The 21893-nt window shown below is 41.3% G+C and overlaps 1 protein-coding gene across 1 annotated transcript in view; it reads left to right on the top strand.

The window, feature by feature from the left end:
* The first annotated feature begins 549 nt into the window (after positions 1-549).
* Positions 550-21893, top strand: part of TFAP2D (transcription factor AP-2 delta) — a 61328-nt gene continuing 39984 nt past the window's right edge. The window contains exons 1-5 of the mRNA XM_055263687.2: positions 550-1115; positions 2122-2619; positions 6118-6178; positions 15954-16119; positions 16292-16410. Of these exons, the coding sequence (XP_055119662.1) occupies positions 1077-1115; positions 2122-2619; positions 6118-6178; positions 15954-16119; positions 16292-16410 (883 nt within the window). The 5' untranslated portion in view covers positions 550-1076. The remainder of the gene's footprint in view (positions 1116-2121; positions 2620-6117; positions 6179-15953; positions 16120-16291; positions 16411-21893) is intronic.

Below are 21893 nucleotides of genomic sequence, written 5' to 3' on the forward strand. Positions count from 1 at the left end.
AAGCATTTAAGAGTTATTTTGGGGGTAATAGTGTTCAAAAACCTAATGCTACGCTAAATGGTCTACACTCCACCACCACTAGCACTGTTTCCAAAAGGGAAGAAGAAAAACACAAAAGAGGGGGGATATGGTTTGGGTTGGGGAGTGAAAGACAACATTTTACCTAAATGTAGAATCTTGTCTTACATCTTTATTCCCTTGCATTTTTCCTAAATGCATTGCCAGTTACACCATTTCCTGATGATGGAAACTTGGGACTGTCCATCACCGTTATTTATTTTTAAAGCTTCTGAAAAGTGTAAGCCATCGCTTGATTTTGCCTTTCAAAAAAGGGGAAAGAACCCAAATTCAATGTAAATATGGAAAGACCAGCATTGTTTCCACTTGGGCAAAGGCAGACACCCCAATCTGGGCAAAATTGATTCGGGTGGTTGCTGGAAAAAGCAGCTTTCAGCATCCAGGGAGTGGAACCAATAGGAATGAACACTTCCCCATATAAAAGGAAGCTTTAATTAATATATATTTCTATGTCTAATATACATATATTGGAGCTAGATCTCTAGCTTCACAATAAAATGTGTGCAAATACTCTCCACAGAGATAAGTCCCCACCTCAGTCGGTATAGAAAAGCATGATAAAGGTTGGAAAAAATGGATAAAAATGTTGAAAGAACCTCCAGTTCCTTATTAGGCGAAGATACAATATTTATTCCTTGTCTCCTGGGATAAATCTCTTCTGCCTATTGTCCTCCCAGTTCTCAGTGCTGATGCTTAATTTTCAAAACTTCTATATTACCAAGGGACCTACGACATCAGCCAAAGAAATACTCAGCAAGTACAAAATCTGTTCCAGGGAGCTGCTTTTGTGCAGAGGGAAAATTTTGTTCCTACAGGTTTTTAAGTGGGTACGAGGCAAGGAGCTAACTGATCCGGGCAAAACCATTACAATTTAGATATCTATCTATAGAACATTTTTTTTCCTTTAAAAATTGGAAAATACAAGAACTTCGGATTTTTTTTCCCGATTCTTTTTTTGGAGGGGGAAATTGCATCGTAAGCTTTCGGAGAAACCCAACATGTCAACTACCTTTCCGGGACTAGTCCACGATGCCGAGGTATTATTACTTTTTTTTTTTTTTTTGAGCGCGCGTGTGTGTGGCGGCGGCGGCGGTGGCGGCGGCGGTGGCAGCCTCCCCTGTCTCTAATCTATATTGGACCGTTACGTTTAATTATAATCTGTCTTTCGGGGGAAGTTAAGGAAGGAAAGGGGAGAAAGTTCGTTATGACATCTGTCGCCAGGGAGGGCAACTCTCTGCCACGTTAAGAAACATTTGCCATAATGAGAGGGAAAACATAATCCTAATAATAAAAGGGGGGAGTGAGGAGAAAGAGATAGAGACGGAAAAAAAGATTCTCAGAAAAGCAAAGAAAAGGGACTGGTGGGGGAGCAGTAGGTGGACAAGGCGGATGGGGAAAACGCACCCCTTTTGGAATGGGCTTATTCAAGGAAAGGGAAGCAAAAAAGGGGGAGTCGGATTCCCTCCCTCAAATGACTAAGGAAGGGAGCAAGTTGAACGATTTGCACAGACTGGATTTTTTAAAATATATGGACAATGATTTTGAACAGCCGGGCCGAACATCTCGGCATAGACAGGCGCAGAATTTCGATGCTGGGGTCTAGTTAGAGTGGCAAGGCGGCGCGGGCCAGCGCTCTTTTCGGGTGGACTCGTTCCTCTGCTACCCGCGGCCCCGGAGTCAGTTGCAAACCTGGATCCCAACGCCAAGCTCCCTGCACAAGTTGGGCAGGGGCTGTGTGTGTGTCTGTGTGTGTGTGTCTGTGCGTGTGTGTGCGTGTGTGGTGTCACCCGCACCTATATAGGGTGGGGGATTTTTTTCCGCTCTCTCGACTGTGAGGACGAGGCCGCCCACCCCCGGTTCGCCTGTTTGCAAAGGCCCTCTGGTGAAGACGCTGAGACCCGGCTTCGGCTCGGCCCGAGTCGTACGCGCTCGCTTTCCCTGGAGTGCCACAGAAAGCTCCTGGCTCTGGGAGAGCGGCGCCTTGGTTGCAAAATGACAAACCTCAAGTTTTTCTGCTCTCCCTTTTCCCCCTCTTCCTTCCAGATACGTCACGACGGATCAAACAGCTACCGTTTGATGCAGCTTGGCTGTCTGGAGTCCGTAGCCAATTCCACTGTCGCCTATTCCTCCTCCTCTCCTTTAACTTACTCCACCACCGGCACCGAGTTTGCGTCCCCCTACTTCTCCACCAACCACCAGTACACCCCGCTCCACCACCAGTCCTTCCATTACGAGTTTCAGCACAGCCACCCGGCCGTCACCCCCGACGCCTACTCTCTGAACTCGCTCCACCACTCGCAACAGTACTACCAGCAGATCCACCACGGGGAGCCCACCGACTTTATTAACCTGCACAATGCGCGGGCGCTCAAGTCGTCCTGCCTGGACGAGCAGAGGCGGGAGCTGGGCTGCCTCGATGCCTACCGCCGCCACGACCTGTCCCTCATGAGCCATGGCTCTCAGTATGGAATGCACCCAGATCAAAGACTCCTGCCAGGGCCCAGCCTGGGGCTGGCCGCCGCGGGAGCAGACGACTTGCAGGTAAATAAGCATGCAGCGAATTTGTCTGCTCCCTCCCCTCTTCGTCCTCCCCCTCCCGCCCCATTAATGCTCCGACTGTAAAGCGTCTCTCTCTCCCTCTCTCTCTCTCTCCCCTCTCTCTCTCTCTTTCTCTCTCTCTCTCTCTCTTTCACACACACACACACACACATACACACACACACACACACACCACTTATGGAAAGTTATCAAAACAATTAGAGGAGGAGTGTGCCCGTTCTGTTCCTCTCATTGGATCCGGGCATTTCACCTGGACGCGCGGGAGTCCGGGCGGCTGCGGCCCTCCACCTTTGGTTTGTCCTCACAGAAGCCTTTTGTGAATCAACATTTGTGACCCTGAGGGGATGAGGTGGGGGAGATCGAGGAGTCTGGGGTTGGGCCAACTGGACTCAGAGTAAGACCCAATAAATTGATGACCAATCGTACCCTCCATCTCCGCACTTTACAGGGTCTTCCGAGGCGTCCCAAGTGTTTGTCTCAGACTGAGCTTGTGGAGATCTTACTACAAATAGGCTTGTTCTAAGGAAATTGTTGGGACCCTAAGTTTGAGCAAAAGTTTCACCAAATGCACTAGATTTCTGCGGAAAGTACAGAATCGCAAATGAAAGTCTCAAAGATCTACCTCAAGGAAATAATCCGCACAGTGCACTTTGCCAGGGTGTAGAGTTGAGTTTAATTCTCTCTGCCTGATGTGCACTCAAAACCGCAGCCCAGTTAGGTAATTAACAAGTTTATTTTTGCTCTTCCAGCCATTACATTTTACGTAAAATGCACCTCCTTAAAAAGACAAAACTGAGGCAATAACGGTAATGAAAGAGGGAAAAAATAAAGAAGGAAGGGAAGAAGGAGAAAAGGAAGGAAGGAAGGGAGAAAAAGAAGAAGGAAGGAAAGAAGGCAGGTATTCAGACACTGTGGAGGCCGTCACTCAATCAGATGATCTCTCTTCTACTTCATTTCTTAACACATGTTTGCACATTCTTTACCAACAATAGAATTTATAATTATGCAATTATGTTGCCATAGGCATATTTCAAACAAATGAGCCCACAAATACCCAGAGAAGAATTCAAAAGACCCGTATTTTTAGCTCCTTTTAGCTAAAAGTGCAGTTCTACCTGTGAGTTCCTACTTTTTCTGTCTGCACAAAGCTGGCCGCCTTCTTAACACTCTCCAGGACAAATAGGGAAATAGTCTAAGAACACAAGTTGGAGACGTAAGAGATCCCTTGTTGCGCACAGAAAATCTTTCCTCCTCATTTACCTTTGAGCAAGAGATTATTTTTAAATTAAAGTGAAAGCCCTTACAGTTCCAACAAAGAGCCATAGCAGTAAGATCGGTGCACAAGAAAAAAGATTTGGCTCCATAAACCTTGACTTTCTACATTTATATTCACAAAATAATTTTATACGCTCAGGGCATTTTTACATTTTTCACAAGGATCCTCTTATGTCTCAAGAGGGAAAAAAATCTGCCATTCAATGCTTAGCTCAACTAAAACCTATTTACTCCTTTTAATAGCCGCGTCTGCTGCTGATTTTTTTGTATCTGTACAAATTTTTTTTCTGTGCTAGGCACAAAGCCGGGCATTTTTCAAAAGAGCGGATTAGAACATTTGCAAGCACTAGACAAAGAGCGAATCCCGTGCAAAAGGACACCGTAGTTTATCCAATTTTCGACTTAGTGCCATTCAACTGGTCATTTATGCAATGTCATCCGACCAAACAACATGTTTTACTTATGAGGGGAAAAAGTTTGTTAAGTGAAGAAACCAAGATTCGTTTCTTCTAAGAAAATAAACATCGTAACCGTGCGCCAGAGAGTGGGAGGGAAAGTGGTTCACTGCTTTGGAGAGCTTTGAAACCATTTATCATCTACATTTCAGATATTTTGAAAGCTTTTCTTCAGGCTATCTCTTTTTCCATATACAAATGTCCTTTTTCTCTTTTATTACTCATACTGAAGCAAAATTACTCATACTAAGGGACACACTCCAAGACACTAAAAGAAATATAGTACTGCGTGTGATATACATCTGTACCTTTACATAGATATATCTATGTATGTATATCATAATATATATCCATCTTTATCTATCTATCTAATCTATGAATGCTATGTAGCAAGTTTGTAAATCTGACAAGTTATTTTCTTCCACTGTTCTTGCCCCAAGTTGGCAGAATGAACAAGAAAGAGTCATAGCTACTTTTAAAACAAGAAATGGGGAGGGAGTGTGTGGGAGAAACCCGTCTCTCTCCTTTTATTTCTTCCTTTTTAAAACATTCATCAGCATATGCCTCATTTCAAATGCAACAAATGTAAATATACTTTTCCCTGCACAGAATTTTAAGTGAAAGTCCAATGGTTTGGAGGGCGGTCTAAGTCTGCCTAACAGATGCAAACAGTCTTGTGGCTTCAGTTCCATCTTTGAGTCCCCTAAAAAGATTTGCTATGGCCAACAAAGGAAACTGTCACACCTTTTCCCATCACCGCTTTAATTTATGCTCAGTCTCCAAGTTTTTTTTTTATATTGATTTGATAATCACTTTAAGGCAGAACATTTAAAATAAGAAAGAGCTCGTGAGTAGGTTGAAAAGGGGGGTCTTACAGGCCTGCCTCAATATGGTGAAAATGGGGAGGCGAAAGGGAGCCAGGGTTGTAAAGGTTGTTTTGTAAAGTGGGTTTTTATTATGCACCGACTCTCTCCGCATTTACTTAACTCTTCACGGGCTGTTGGGTAGGTTAACACCCTTCAAGGCCTCTTTCATGTCCAATACCTCGTTTGTTTGTAAAGGAAAATGAGCCTTTAACACATTTTGATTTGGGAAAAAAGAAAACGACAGACAGGGAGAAATTTTTATTTTTCTTAATCAAAAATCAGCAAACTCTTTCCATCTTTCCAGCTCCAGGGATTCCTCAATCCATTAGGACTTAGAAGGCCTACAATGAGTGAACCTGAAGATTTTTCTTTCATAAGGCCCATTTTGGGTAGCATTATAGGATGTTCCTACATTTGGGGTAAAACAGAACCTCCATAAGACATCCTGAATCCTGCATATGAAATAGCTCCTCTGTGTCCTCAAGAAACCCACAGTCCCAGACTTGACACTCTAGGTGTAATTTGCTCTACTCAGAAAGTGCTGAGTGTACACTGTCTGTATATATGCTGTGTGCCTTGATGGGGACTCAAAGGGCTTCTCATTCTCTTATGCCAAGATGAAAGACTCCCAGGCACTTTGAAGTGTAATATTGTATGGTGATGTAAAGTGCATACCTTAAGATTTATACAACTTTTAGATTGTGGTTTTTCTTGCAATTTTTAAAAAAATTGTGTTTGCTGGCAAGCTTGCTTCAGCTCAATGCTTGCTTTTAAATGTCTACTGAGACAGAGTTCAGGGATGGGCTAGTCTAAAAGACTTTACCTACGTGATCATGCATATGAGTATCCACTTATGTAATTTTATTTCTGTTTCTTTTATTAAGGGCTCTGTGGAGGCCCAGTGTGGGCTTGTTCTCAATGGCCAAGGTGGAGTGATAAGAAGAGGTAAGTAACAAGTAACAACATGTTAACCCTAGACATTCTTCTCCTATCTCTTACTTTGTTTAGAAGATCTGGTTGTGCTCAGATTCCTTTTCTGATGATTAAGAAAACAATTATGCTTAATCAATTACTCTAGTCCAAAACTGTCATATCCACATTAAACAGCCTCCTTTCTTCCATTAAGGTTTGAACTCAGGCTGTGCCCAGAAGGCTTGTGATCGGAGATATTTGTTGCTCCTCACAGAACAGTGACAGAATCAAAGTTAGAGGCAGAAGGAAAGACAAAAGAAAAAGGCAGAGAGAGAGAAAGAAAGAAAGAAAGAAAGAAAGAAAGAAAGAAAGAAAGATAGAAAGAAAAGCTTCTCACACCCTCTTCCCCCAGCACTAATACCACATCCTCCAGCAGAATTTCTGGTCTTTTTTAGCCCTAAATGTGCTAGCCACAGCCTGGGTGTTTGAGGTGATGGTGTTAGCTTGAGGCTTTGAGAGATTCTGTGAAAGGCTAGACCATTGAGGCTTCAGGGGAGGCTAATGAAACACCAATATTGTAGCTGCCCTTATTTTTCTAAGTGTCCAGAACATTTCTTTCTTTAAGGGAAGGTGGGAGGAGGAGGTGGTGTTAACTGTACTGGATAAAGCTTTCTTGTTCCCATCTGTTGAGGGAAACATCTGAATCCAGAGTTACCCATGGAATTGGAAGGTGGGGGAAGGCAAGAGGAGAGGAGAGAGCTGTTGCTTTCAGCTCGGGCACTAAAGGGGGCTGCATCTCAGATGTTCCATTTTGACAAAAGGTTTTGAACTATGACATTCTCAGGGCCTTAAGACAGTGCAGATTTTGCTAGCTTCCCCTACTTAACTGTACTCAAAGTCTCTGAAGTTTATTTTTCTAGCAAGCTGAGTAACCCAAGCAGCACACAAGGCAAGAGGGACCAGCTGTTATCCTAACTTCATACGAATTAATAAGATGTGGTCTATTCACCAAGACTAATTCCTGCTTCAGGGCCACAGTTGTCTGCAGTAACAGAACACTAAAAACTGAGTCTCTTCTAGTGGGACCAGATAAGTGTCCTTCAGCCCCTCACCATCCCTTTGAAAGCTTCTTGAAAGATTTGTTTTTCTGGATAACGTGCTGGTAGAAATCAGGTGATTCTTTCATGTTTAAACTGCAGATTTTACATCTCAATGTCCAATGTAAACTCCATTTAAACTAAGGAGGAAAGAAAACAAAGGGTGCTTTCCTTTCGGAACTTGGTTATTGTTTTAGTGGATGCTGGTAGTTTGCATTAAATTTAAAAGAGCTACTCAACTCTTCTTGTTTCACCTTATGGAGATTAAAACACACACACACACACACACACACACACACACACACACACACACACACACACACACGGTATAACTCCACAAAGATTTTTTAAATGAGGAATATTAAGCTTGCCAGCCACGCTCGTACTCAGACATATTGAAATGGAATAAAATAGACCCAAGACTGATGAATATTAAATGCCCTGTGTTGGAGGAGGCAAAAAAAAAAAATTACACAGTGAACAGCGGACCAGGTGAGATGTGCTGATCAGGGGTCTGTTGGGACGGGTAAAAATAAGGTGAGGCAAGAGCACTCAGGGCGCGTAGAGACGTCGGTGGTGCTGAAGGACAGCGCCGCTAATTAGGGACGGGAGCCCGCTTCTCCCACAGCCGGACTCTTGCTACTGCAGTTTTGCATTCAGTTCCACACTTATACCAAGATCACCTTCTCAAATGCTTGGAAACTGCATCTCAGCATAAGATACCTGACAGAGGGTGGAATTACTTGAGGCCGAGGAGGGAGCTGGAGAGGAAGAGGCTTTGGAATCAATTGAATTTCTGGGGAGAGATTTAAGGGACACCCTCTCACCCCCTCACTCAATTCCCAAGAAAGGCCAAAGCTCTTAGGTATCTCCAAAATGTTAGCTACTTTATCAGAGCCACAGAAATTATCTTTCTTAGGTGATGCTTTATTATTCCTGTAGAATTCGGTCCCTATTCTTCTCACCTAAAAATCGTCGTCGAATCTGCTACTTGCAACCAAATATTGATGTCATATGAGAATAGTGAAGCTCCAGAGAGAAAGGGAATGTAATCTGGGGTTTACGTCTGTCTTGTTTGACTAAACCCCTCTTCGTAGGAATTCAGATTTTAGCTGCTGAGTTTATTCCATTTCCATGTGTCTTAGAGAAAGGCCAGTTAACCTAGTTGAGCCTTGGAGAGGAGGGTGTGTGTCTATACGTGTCTGTTTATTCTGAAACAATCAATGTTCATGACAATTTACAAGTGGGTAGCAGGGAAGTGTATTCCCAAAAGAGGGCGTATATTTTGCTGCAGCCTGCCCAGCCTCTCATCTCAGAACTTCCTTTTACAAAACCCTAAAGAAGCCTATTTTCTCAATTGTCATGGTAGTACACAGGACCCCTAATATCAACAGCTCAGACTACTTGTGTTCATCAAAAATCAGGAAGATTATTAACTGAAGTGCTACTATACTGCTATACTTCATATAACCCGATATTGTCTAACAGCTGAGATAAGAATGTCTGTTTTTTTCTAGTTCATGCTTTACAGATGACCCACCACATGAAACATGATTTATTGCAAAGCACAACTTTTCGCCATTTTCTCTTTTCTGCTAAGTTCCCGGATTAATTTACATTTCTAATGGTTTCTAGAATGTACTATGGGAGGAAAAAAATAGATTCCACTTTCAAAGACCCCAGATGGTGTTCTTGAAGAAATATGGGTGCCTATGTACTTTACATGAGTTAATCAGGGACACTGTCCTGGTTTGCAGTGGCGTGGAGGGCTTGGGCGTTCTCAGTTGTTCTTCACATTTGGTGACTTCAACTTGTAAAGAACAAAATAGCGTCGCCCTGACTCACTTTGTTAAGTGGCAATTACATTATTTTAGCCTGTAATGAAGGCCCGATAGCCACAGAATGCGTGGAAGAGGGGGCAGCAGAGAGGTAATTACCACCTAGATAAAATATTTGCCACCGCCTCGGAGGCTCAGCTCCCTGCGCGCTGACTCTCAGTTAATGGTGTGCGCGATTTTGCCCGCAGCTCCGCCACTCCAACCATCAGAACCAATAATCTTTACTTTACCCTGTGCTCGCGTATCGATAGCTTCTTTCGCCTCGGGCGTAGGCTTTGATATGTTAATATTACTGAGTAGCAAATTCTGCAGAGATCATATTAATGTTGTACGTACAGAGTGGAGCTTTGCCTTCGTTGAATATTCAGATATCGGGTTTCAAAAGGCATCTCTTGAAGAAATGAGGCTTCTATTTACAGGAGTCGTCTGTGTTTTTAATCATTAAAAAAAGAAAGAAAAACCCACTCTTTTTTCCCCCCCTGAATCTTCTGAGGCTCCCTTATGGCCGCCTCCCCTTTGCCAGACACCGGTCCCTTTCATTTCTTGCTCTGAGTATTTAATAATAAGTGAACAATGTTGATGACGATGGCGATGATGAAGCTCATAATAAATGGATCCATATTGGAATCTCAGGGTGGGAGTTCAAGTGGATAGTGGGCTGTGGACCTCAGAAGTGGGCTAGATGAGAAGACCTAGCTTTTCCTTACGTGGGTGGAAAGTGACATTTTGGCCCTGGTCTCTTTTGTGAAATCGAGATGGCAACTAAAAAGGGGGGGCGGGGGGCGGGAGAGGAAAAAAATGAAAAAAGTGAAGAGGGGAAGCGCCCTTGTTTCGCTTTGTGATCATTCTGCCTTGCAGCCCCAGGCTAATTTCAGAAGCTTAAATACTGCCGTAGCCTCTGGGCCACGCGAAGAGGGAGCGGACCGGCCATGGGCAGGCAGGAGCGCTTTCCCGATTGCCCGTGGCTACACAAAATACAAACTACTTTGAATCAAAACATTTTGGAGGAATTAATATGATCTGAACTCTGCACGTTTTAAGAGAGTTTGAGTTTGTCAGAGCGCTTAGAGGTGACTGGCACGCCAAGGCAAAGGCATTTACGCCGCGGTACAAACATTGTCAGATCTGATTTAATTTCTTTTAAAAAAAAAAAAAACTTCCTTGAAATGGAACCTTAGCTTCAATTGCCCAGTCTGCCAATAACAGAGTAGAAGGACCTGACCGCTTATCCCTTTAGCCGGCCTCAAGGCCGGCAGCAGGCTGCTTGAGAGGAGGACGCGGTTTCCTCTGCTTCTCTGGGTTTCAGGAAGGCCCAGAGCCTTGGAATCCGGGATGGAGAAAGCCGTGGATTCTTTCAGCAGCTCCTGAAGGAGTACAATTGGAGGAGGGTGGGAAGCCTTGCTCCTCTTCCTTTGTCAGTACTCTTCGGATTCCAGATGGATTACCTGGAATCACTACTCTCGCTAGCCAAAACTCATCTCTATGGTTCATCCATTATGGGTGAAGATAGAGCCAGAGATACACCTCAAGCCTCGCCTGCCTCCTTAGTCCTCAGTGCAGATTCTGCAGGTTTGAAATTCAATCTCCTTTATATGAAATCTAAAACTCTTTTACCAAAGCATCCAGAGGCATGATTTGTTGGAAATCTTTTGGGGGGTTGAGGGTTATAGAGGGGAAGAGGTGGCTTTCCCACAGCCTACAGCCTTTTCTCTAATTTCTTTAACTGCTTGGAAAATCAACAGAAACCGAAACACTTTCTGCACTGGGGAATGGCGATTAATCTCCCCCCAGCCCCCGCCATACACACACCCTAATATACACCATTACACACCTACCGCCACATTAAACCAGCCAGTCTCTTCACCCACACCTCTCTTTTGTTCTGCCTGGAATCTACAAAAGGAGAAGCTCATTTGGCCCTGGTAATCCAGCTCCACCTGTAATGTTATACCCTTCCCCCAAACAGCACAATTCGCTCCTGACACATCATCAAAGGCCTACTTGATTCCAATTAAGTCCTCATCCTTTGCTGTTTGATTACAATTAATATCTGCTGCCGTGGGGGAGGGGTAACATGGGGGAGGAGGGTTAGGAAGGGTGAGAGGCTAGAGGGGAAGCAGCAGAGAATAATTCTACCCACCCACTCACAGGCGCACCTCGCAGAAATGCAACCGCAGAACAAACAGGGACAGGAAACTCTTGTAACTGCTTACATATTTTTAATGTGTCAGAAAAAAACGAGCGATCACTGGAGATGAAGAAGGGGAGAAGAAAAATCCCTGCCGTTTGTATTTCTTTCATTTGAATTGTAAACATCTGTTTGGCTGTAAGGCGAACAGATCATTTATTTTGCTCTCAAGATTTGGTCTAATTATGTCAACACCGACGCTACGACGAGTGGGGCGGCGCTGTGGCTTTGGAGAGGATGCGCGCACCGGCCCAGCGCCCGGAAGCCCGCTAGGAAGTATTGATCGCACCTGGAGAGCGCGCGGGACCTCTCGCCACAGCTGGGTGCGTTCTGAGAGGGGGGAGGCGCGGAGGCCGTGCGTGTGGCTCAGAGGCAGATTTAGAGGCTCCAGGGACCCGCGGCTCCTTGGAGACAGCCGCCGCTGTTTCTTCTGCCCTAATAGCCTGGGATGAGAAGAGAAAAAGCTCACCCACCGAGATTGTGCCACTGCACTCCAGCCTGGGCGACAGAGCGAGACTCCGTCTCAAGAAAAAAAAAAAAAAAAAAAGAAAAAGCTCACCCAGGCGCCGGCGCTTGTCTTTCCCATCCAGTTGCAGCACAGACGGTGGCGGGGTATGTGTGTGTGTGGTGGGGGGCCTGTCTTGTCCTACCCCGCAGTTCACACCCTGCAACGGGGTAGTTGTTTTAAAAATAAGTGGCGGGGTTGGGTGGCCTATAATCAGGTTGCCGTGCATCCATTTCCCGTTGCACCTCCTTACAAGGCGGGGAGATAAGTAGAGCAAGTGTGAGCATCTTGGTTGTTTAGATGGACAGACTGAGACCCAGAGTCATTCGCCCAAAGTTGCGTGAGTCGATAGTTGGTCAAATTCTTACTTGTAGCCCGGTACTCTTTCCACTGCCTCACACTGTCTGCAGACACTTGGCCAGATGTCCCCAGCTATGCCAAGGCAGCCAAGGTAAAGCCCCCCCATGCTTCTTCAAACTGAGTAAGATCTAACAAGATATGGCAGCTGGAGGATCTGCATCCATGTATTTTGTGCTAGTTTTGTCACACCTGAGCCGGAAGTCTCAGGCTGACTTCTTCCTGTAGCTATGGCAAAGTTATCCCTTTTATGAAAGCCATGTCCTAGGCAAAGGACCTTGAGTAGATAGTTTCTGATTTCTTACCACTGTTACCATAGCTACCCATCAGAATTTGCAGCATCACTGAAAATAGAAAGCCCTATCTCCAAATTCCAAATTTAAAAATAGTGAACTTTGTGAAAGTATTGCTTCTGTGAACTGTATACGGAAAAGGGATGAACTCTGGAGAAGTTCTGCATGAATACACTGGCTATAGAATCAAAGACATTCCTAATTGGGATGCTGAATCTAGAATGATTATCACATAATTTCAATAAGAGCTGACACGCGACACAAGCACCACGAGGAAGTTCCACTAGTAACAATGGGGATGACTACTGTAAATGGCTTGGTGTGGGCCAACGTTTCATAACATTCTTCCTTGAGATCTCCTCATTACCATCGGTAGTCTGGATTATCTTAAAGAAGTATCACTCCCTCAGCACCTTCAATCTAAAGGCCAAACCCTGGTGATATTAACCTATTACTTTTTTCCACCTCTCTAAAGAATAAATCACTGAGAAGAAAGATATCAGGTTCCCCATGTCGCCGTAAACTCTACGAGTTGCCAAATCTTTAGCCAGGACTAGAGAGTTCCCCAAGGCTGCAGCAATGCCAAGTATCAAAGCAACAGAAATTCCCTTTAAAGATGCCGTGACGCAAAAAGTAAAAGACTCTAGATTTGATGGCTAATCCTGAATACAAAATAAATCCTTCAGGCAATTTGTGTGTGCATAAAGCATACTCTTAATATGCAGCTTGTGTAACTTACCTAATAAATAAATGTCTACTTGAGCATAAGCCAGAAGCCCAACCTAGACGTAGGAGAGGGAGACTCTGGGCCCAGGGAATTAGCACGTGGGTAGGTAGCGGACTCAGTGGCTTCCCTGGGAGCAGCTGGCTTTCAACACATAAGGTCCACTTTGCCAAAAGTCTTCCAGTTGGGGAGAGCCTGATCTAACAATTTCTTTTAAAGATGATAATCATCCGCATCTCCCTAAATTAGGTTTCGAATCCACTGAAGATTAGTAAATATAAGAAAGTTCTAAAATTGTGTTATTCCCTACCCTTAGCATCCAGGAAAATAATTCATACATATACTCAAACGCTCTGTTCTCTCACTCATCATAAACTGGAAGCTAACTGGCAACTGGGTGAGATTTCTTGCTCCTGATTTGTATACTGGCTAGTATGCAAGAGAGGAAAGTTTATGTAAGAATATCAATTTGCTTATGATTCATAGTGACTGTGAGTAGAGGTCCATTTTTAGAAGAAGGCTATGTGAATTTTGCATAAAGACATTGATTTCTCTTTGTTTAATATATTTGGCGTAGACTTATCTAATTCCTAAAATAATCAGGATCAAAATTCTCACAGTATGACTCTACACCACAGATTCATTAATAGCTACCTTGCTTTCCTGTTCATCTAAAATTTTAAGAAGTCATTTAAGAATTTATTTTTGAAATGCATTTTGCATCTGTAAGTACAGAGTGAAACCAATAACAAAAGTGAAATGGTAGTCTTAGGTCCAGGAATCTGGCGGAACATTTTTATTATTGTATTTTGGCTTAAAACTCGGTAAGACTATGAAGAGGGGGAAGTACAGGAGAATTTGTTTTTAGCTCCTAAAGCAGATGTTTACATGGTTTGCCATTGCATTGGCTACAAGTTTGATGTCAAGAAATGGATTTTAATTTGACAATTGAGATTATGAACTCTCAGATTTCTAACTGAGAACAGGTTTTCAGACACTGGCATGGAGGTTTTGGCAGAGTGCACAGGACCTAACTTCTAGTCTGAAGATGGTTGGCTACCCTGACATTCCCACTGTTTACTCTTCTGGTTTTTGTTGGTTTGTTGTTTTCTGGAGGGGCTTTAGAATGCTTAGGGAGAAAGATCTTGGTCTCCAGCACTTGCAAGGAAAACTTGGGTGACCAAAAGAGAGTCAGGAAGAATTCCAGAAGGTACAGGGGTAGAAATGTTTTAAGAGTGGGGCTAGGTTAACTTCTTCTGCCTCCTCAGGTTTGGGATCCCTTTGCCTTTTTAAATGTCCTCCCAGGTTCTTTTGCAACCCAGCCCAGGGAAAATACCAGAATCTGAATGCCAGAATTTCTACCACGGATGTAACATTCCATATGTGCTAGTTAGTAAATGAGGGTAGGAGATACCTTGGAGGCAAGTGGTAAATCCTAGTTCAGTGCTTCTCAAACTTTAATGACCATGTGAATCATCTGAAGCTCTCATTAAAATGCAGATTCTGACTCAAAAAGTTTGGAGGTGGGTCTGAGATTTTGTGCTTCTAGCAAGTTACAAAGTAAAAATATTTTAGACAATGCTCTTCTGCCCATTTTTCTTCTCCCACCTACTTTTTTAAAACCTCTTTTCTCTCATAGAACTTGTCCCTTTTCTGGATATGGGTTGTAAGATTTACCCTAGCTGAAGAAATAAAATACATGATCAAAAAAGCCAACTTTGAATTTGCCTTGGACCCTTAAAAACTCTGCCTTCAGATTGCTCAATGCATGAGGTGGTTTTGGATCCCGGAACTGTATAGTCACCATGCTAGCAGGGTGGACATTGGCTCCAAAGTCTTGCAGTGGGGGAGGAATTGGACAGTGGGAAATGCTTCTCAGAGATGATCACCCTTGGATCCTCAAGTCCTCTTCAGTTATTGTCAACTGCCTGAGGATAGGGAACATACACTGCTGTTCCTGGAGGAGATTGAAGCTCAGGGGGCTTTCTGGAGCTTGGAGACGAAAGCTTCTGTTCCAGGAACCCCAGAATGGCAATATTGCCTTGGTGATTTTGCTACTGACAATTATCTTTGTTTTGCTCCCTAATAGTAATAATGACAATGACATTTACAAAGACAATTACAAAAACAATATTATTGTCAGCTAACATCTAATAAGTATTACGATTACTATGTTCTAGGTCTTGTGCTGATATTGATGGCTGACATACAATAGAGGTATTTAACCTATCATCACCTGTATGGATTAGAAATTTCTTTCAATGAGTAACTGGTTTTTAGCAGTGCCTGGGATTGAGTGACTGTTTTGCCTTTAATTGGCAGATGGATGAGGAAAAGATGGCAGTTTTCAAACACTTCGGAAAAGACAGTAATTGTGGATAAAACGTTTCTATCCAATGTGTACATTGTGCATCTGTGTGTGTACATAAACACACAACCATGTATAAGTAATACCTAGTCTTTGTGAGCTTAACTATTGGAATTCAGGTTTTTGATTAATTGAAGTGTTTCTTAGTGTGGATGTTGCCAAAATTAACACTGGTGAGTCAGTCTACACTCCATAGGATGCCAATGTTTCTAACAATTGTACACTCACAGACATTTTCACAAACATTGAAAAGACATGACCCTGAGTAGTATTTGAAAGAACATTTAGAGCAGCTCTCTGCGATGATCTGGGGGATATATAAGTACAACTGTTAGCATGTATTCCCAAATCCAGAATAGTCTTTTGATGTTAACTGCCTCTCATGCAGTTAGCTTCTTTCAGCGTCACTAACATGTTATATACTTTTTTTCTCCCAAGGTGGCACCTGTGTGGTCAACCCCACAGACTTATTTTGCTCTGTCCCTGGCCGTTTGTCCCTTCTTAGTTCTACTTCCAAATACAAGGTGACCATTGCTGAGGTAAAGAGGCGCCTCTCCCCACCTGAGTGCCTCAATGCTTCACTCTTGGGAGGCATTTTGAGAAGGTAAGACAAAGCTGTATTCTGGCACAGAATTTCTGCTAACTGATACCATACCCTCAACCCTTAATCATGATGTCTTCCATCTGATAGTGTATTCCCCATGTGGTCAAGTTGTCTCATAATTTTCATCAGAATATGAAATTTCAAAACCTAGTTTTTGTTTGTTTTTGTACAGAGCAAAATCGAAGAATGGGGGCCGCTGCCTGAGAGAGAAATTGGATAGGCTTGGCTTAAACTTACCAGCAGGAAGACGGAAAGCAGCTAATGTCACCCTCCTCACTTCCTTGGTTGAAGGTATGACTTTTCAGTTTAGCAAAATAATGCTGGAAGGTTGGCATGTCTTTGAAACTCAGGTTTCTTAAATTATGCTGTTTTATTTTTGTCTGTACCATTAAGCAAGTCAGTTAACAGTTAAGGTAAATTTCCTAAATTATCTTGACAATGATGGTTAAATTAGACTTAATATAAGATTTAGATAATTCATAAAATATCATTTAATTTACTAATCTTGGTAGTACTAGGAAATAAGACAATGGAAGTTTTGGGTACTTCTCCAAATAGCCTCTAAATAACAGCAACATGAAATTGGCAGTACTCTTGTTATTTGCATTATTGTTTATTTTAGAGTTTAAGTAAATCTAACTTAACTCTTTGTAATTCAGTACAACATGATCTACAGGAGAAATAACCCTTTATGAAGAGTTCACAGGGGTCTAGGCATGATACTGAAACTGAAAGCATATTGTATTAATCCTAGTAGACCTCTCTAAAGACATGGTGAACTTTCAAGGCTGTATGGGTGGATAAGCTCAGGTCAGTCAGAGAGAGGTTAAGGTTAACCAGTCATATAGAAAGAGAAATGGAAATGAATATATTCCCAGAAGTTGTTTTTTTCCAACTTACCTCTTCCCTTTTTTTCTCCTATTAAGGTCTAAACTTTACATATCTTATTCAGTCTTTTTTTAAGGAGAGTTATTATTGAAAGGTTTTTTTTTAACATTGTGGGGAACTTTTTGAATGTCAAAGGAAAGTTTTTCATCATGTAGAATGCTATTGTTTAAAATATAAAAGGCAGGGGCCTTTTGCCAAGCCTCACCTTGAACACACCTGCGTTACTTCACACATCTGTTATATGTCTATATGGCACTGTAGGAAGTAGTGAATGAAACACAAAACCAAACATGTATAATTTTTTTTCAGATTTTCAATATGTAGCATTTACTGTACAACATTGAGAAGTAGTGTGTTCTTGATATTTGTCTTCGCAGAATTGCTTTGGTGATTTTGCTCTTAACAGCCGTCTTTGCTGTGTTCCCTGATAGTAGTCACAATAATAACAACCACAGCAATAACATTGACAACTGACATTTACTGTGTTACTATTACCATGCTCTAGGTCTTCTGTTGTGTTTGCCTGTGTGTGCTGGTACTAAAGGCTGGCATATGATAGATAGCTTTAACCTATCATACACCCACATTGGGAAAGAGCAAAGTAGAAAAAAAATGACTAACAGGTTGATTCCAAAGGGAGACACATTTCTGCACATTTTAGGTAAAAATTTGGGTAAAAATTATAGTTATCATTGTTTAAAAATATAACAAAACATTTGCTCAGGATAATAGAGGGGATTCAAGAATCATATGGGTGGCAGGACTCCAGTAGTTCTCAAACCCAACTACACAGTAGAGTCAATTGAAAAGATTTCTGACAAAGTGCCTGGGTCTCATTCGCAAATCAACTGCAACTCATTCTGGGGGGATGGCTTAGGCATCTAAAGTTTTTAAAGCTCCCCAGGTGATTCTGATGTATAGTGGTGTTTAAATATCATTGATTTAATTGTTCCTTGGAATACTTTTCACTATCCAGGATGATTGTTTATGAATGCTCATGAAATTTCTAATTGGTGTGAAAATTATCAATCCCAGTAAAGACTTTTCTCCATGCTGTCTATGAAAGTACTGGTCAGTACAAACAGAAGAGCCACAAAAAGTATGTTCACAATTCTTATTGATTTTTATGGTAGCCAAGAGCACTGGGATATCCTGCGTGGGAATCATCAATCTGTACTAGCATCAAGGGTGCAGGTCAAATATGTGGAATCCTAGGATGATCTCTGGAGTCTTGCAATCCTACTCTTTCTGCATACCTCTCCTATCCCAAAAGTGCCTGACTTGTGTTCTATTCCTGTGGCCTCTGCTCAGATAGTTATCAGCCTTGGCTAATGAAACAAGATTTTGTCCTTTTGAGGAGCATCTTATCTTAATTGTGTGCTTTTGAAATCCCCAATATCTTCAGGATGCAGAGAAATAAATCTTTCACTATTGAATTCCAGGCACATTGATGAAACCTTAGAAAACAGATTTAGAGCCAAAGAGATCTTTTGCACCATTCCATTCCTGACATAGTAACACCCTCAAACACAATTTCATACACACACACACACACACACACACTTTAAAGTTTTAGTACTATGTACAATATTCTCTGACATTTTAATTTGATTCCATATTTTGTTTCTTTTAATGTTCATTGTAAACCCACTACATTTATTTCACAATTCACTGTCGAGTCGTGAGTCATGACCTACAGTTTTAAAAATTACAAGTTATATTGGGGTATGAGGAGAACCTAATCTTTGACATACAAGGACATTTTATCTACATTGAAATAGGCTTCCTTATAACCCTGAGCTGACATGAAGAGTGACTTCATTGTTGATGACTCTCTTTTATATTTTTATCCCCATATTTCAGTTGGGTTGGTGGTAACAGCTGATGACTCCTTTCCAGCCAGCAAGATGCCATGTTCTGAATTAGGTCATGGCCCCTGGAACTCTGCAGACAGTATTAGGTGTATACAGAATAATAGTCACTCAACTCTGATTCATCAAACCTCCTGAGACATTGAAATCTTTGATGTTTATCAGCATTTTTGGCAACTTGATCCAACATGGGTCTAATGTTTGTTCCATTTGTACAGTTTTACTCCTGTATGAATTTCACCATACTTACCATTTCTTGTTTATAAATTCTTGGATTGACCATGTTTTTGAGTAATGTTTTCTCCCTCAATCAAATATTTTTGCAAGAGCCAGAAACTTTTTAGACATTTTTATTTTCAAAAATTCAAAAACTAAAGATTTCTAGTATCTAAAACAGGCCATTGGCTTTCTTAAATGGTCTTTCTATGGTCTTGTGGGAAAGAATACTACTATTTCTTTCATCATTTTTAAACTGAGATCTCTCCTTTATCTTCTGGATTTTCTACATTAACTTATATGTGCATTTTAATTACCAATAGTTAGTAACTTAGCTTTTCTTAACTATCTCTAGAAACTGTTGCTTGAAATTGTTATAGAATAGTCTAGCCATGACCAGATGAGTAGTTTCTCAAACATCCTGATGACCCAATACATTACTGGGGTTCAATCATACTTCTGCATTTTAGCATAATATTGAGCATAAGAGAAAAAAAATATCTAATTGATTGTATACCTCACAGAGTAGACTTAGAAATAAATCTCGTGAAGGTTAAACTTCTACGACTTTGCAGTATTTGACTCTGCCTCTTTGTGGGGAAGATTTGAATACAGCCTTGCCATTGCTGATATTTTCATAGACTACCAATGAAGGAATAGTGTGTGGGGACCCTGGAAGGCTTTCCACACACAGATGATGTAATCTTTGTGAAGAGCCAATCAATGAACAATAAGGTGCCTTATGATGGGGATTCAAATTAGCAAATGAACATTTGTTTTTCAAAAACCACACTTGTTACTGACGTAACAGGTTTCATTAGCATATCCCTAGGTTTCTATGCTTGCCTTTGGTTTTTACTTTTAAAAAATTATTTTAAAAATCATTTTTCCTATATTCCTTTTAAATGGAGTCACTCTATGAATAGCTCCTAGCTTTGTTTTCAAATCCACATATTAGAGCCATTATTTTTAGAAATCATTTTAGGGATGTATAAGATAGGGTTATTTGATGCAAATTTATACTATATTCCAACAATTCACAACTTTTCCATTACAAATATTATCGTACCTATGAACTAATGGGATGAAGAACTTTAGACTGACTGAATGTTTTCCCACCTGATAAAGTTGTTTGAACAGTGAACATTTTAGTAAGGCAGATATTTAGACTGGGGATTTTGGGGGGTCTACATAACATAGATTATTTAATTTTGAATGAGACAGAAATATTTGAATTGAGTCCCATGAAAGCAATACCACATTTAACTTCTTTTTCAACTCATATGTCTTCATCTAAGTGGTCTAAATCTGTAGGCAATAATTAGGATAACTCCTTGTATGCTGTTTTATTACAAGTCTCTTCTTTCCATTTTCCTTTGCTAATTACATTGCTCTCATCCATTCTAGTATCTATAATATCAGAAATATGTCAGTCTCTGAAAAATACAGTGGCTTGGATTTGCTTAACTGATCTTCTTGAAGAGACGTTGGAATAATTTTATACTGTTCTAGAGTGGAAATAATTCTCTTCTAGAGTGGAAACTATTCTCTCTAGAAAACATTCAAGGAATTTGACCAATATTATAATTCTAGTTTTAACACCCTTGTTATATGTTTATTATTCTTGAATTGGCAACTTCTGTGGATGCCTCCTCCATGTTTTACTTCAGAAGAATGTTTGCAGAGTTGGTTATTCAAATAAATACAAGGAGTCAATGATCTTTTCATTCCTGCATATCACTCCCTTCTTACCTAGGAAGTTCCAAGATGAATGACATCGCAGAGTATTACCAGAAGAGAATTCTGTCTGCCTGAGTGGTGTGCTTCCTGTGACAGTTCTGCTGCATTTGCAAAAGCTTGTGTAACCTTCTCAGCCAACACTCAGGGTTCTGAAAGTATAGATTATTTAAGCTCGTAAATATAAATACCTTGAGTTGAAATTTGTTATGATAGAAGATCAAATTCTCTCTCTCTCTGTCTCTGTCTCTCTGTCTCTCTCTCTCTTTCTCTTTCTGTGTGTGTGTGTGTGTGTGTGTATGTATGTTTAAACAGTATGGGACAATGGAGGGTATAAATATGTATCTGCAAAAGAAAGGGAACCAGTTCCAAATATTGTGTATGATCTCCATCAATCTTTCTCAGTTTAAATCCTTAGTAACTGTTGCTCTTGTCTTTCATTTCAAAATATATACTCTCATACCCTATCTTGGACATCTTAGCTCATGTAAATTAGTTGTTTTGTGCTACTTGCAAAATCTATTAACCCTTTTCCTGGTACTCCTCCCACCACCTCTTACCCTTAGAATAATATCAGTTTTGAAGTAGGGCCTGACTTGGGACTGGTTACTTAACCTAGCTGAGCTTCATTTTCCTAATTCATAAATAAAGACCATCATATCTATAATGATGAGGATAATGCCAGCTGTTATAACAGTTCCCAAAATGTCTATGGCTTAACATAATAGAAGCTAATTTCTCATTCATCACAGTCTGATGTGAATGTTCATTATGAGGGAAATTTTTTATTGTCAGTGTCTCATTTGGAGACCCAGGGACCCAGAATTCTTCCATCCATAGCTTACTTTGCCTAAGTCTTAGGAATCCTATTCATTTAACTCACAGATGAGGAAAGGCATAATGGTGAAAGTATACTGCTTCTTATCCACTCTAGCCAGGAAATTACCCAGTTACTACTATTCTCGTTCTATAAGAACTAGTCATGTGACCACACCTTATTGTGAGGATAACAGTGGGATATGCTAGAAAATGTAATCTCTAGCTGGGCAGAGTCTTCTCAGA

This window comes from Symphalangus syndactylus, chromosome 23, assembly GCF_028878055.3.
Source record: "Symphalangus syndactylus isolate Jambi chromosome 23, NHGRI_mSymSyn1-v2.1_pri, whole genome shotgun sequence".
NCBI lineage: Eukaryota > Metazoa > Chordata > Mammalia > Primates > Hylobatidae > Symphalangus > Symphalangus syndactylus.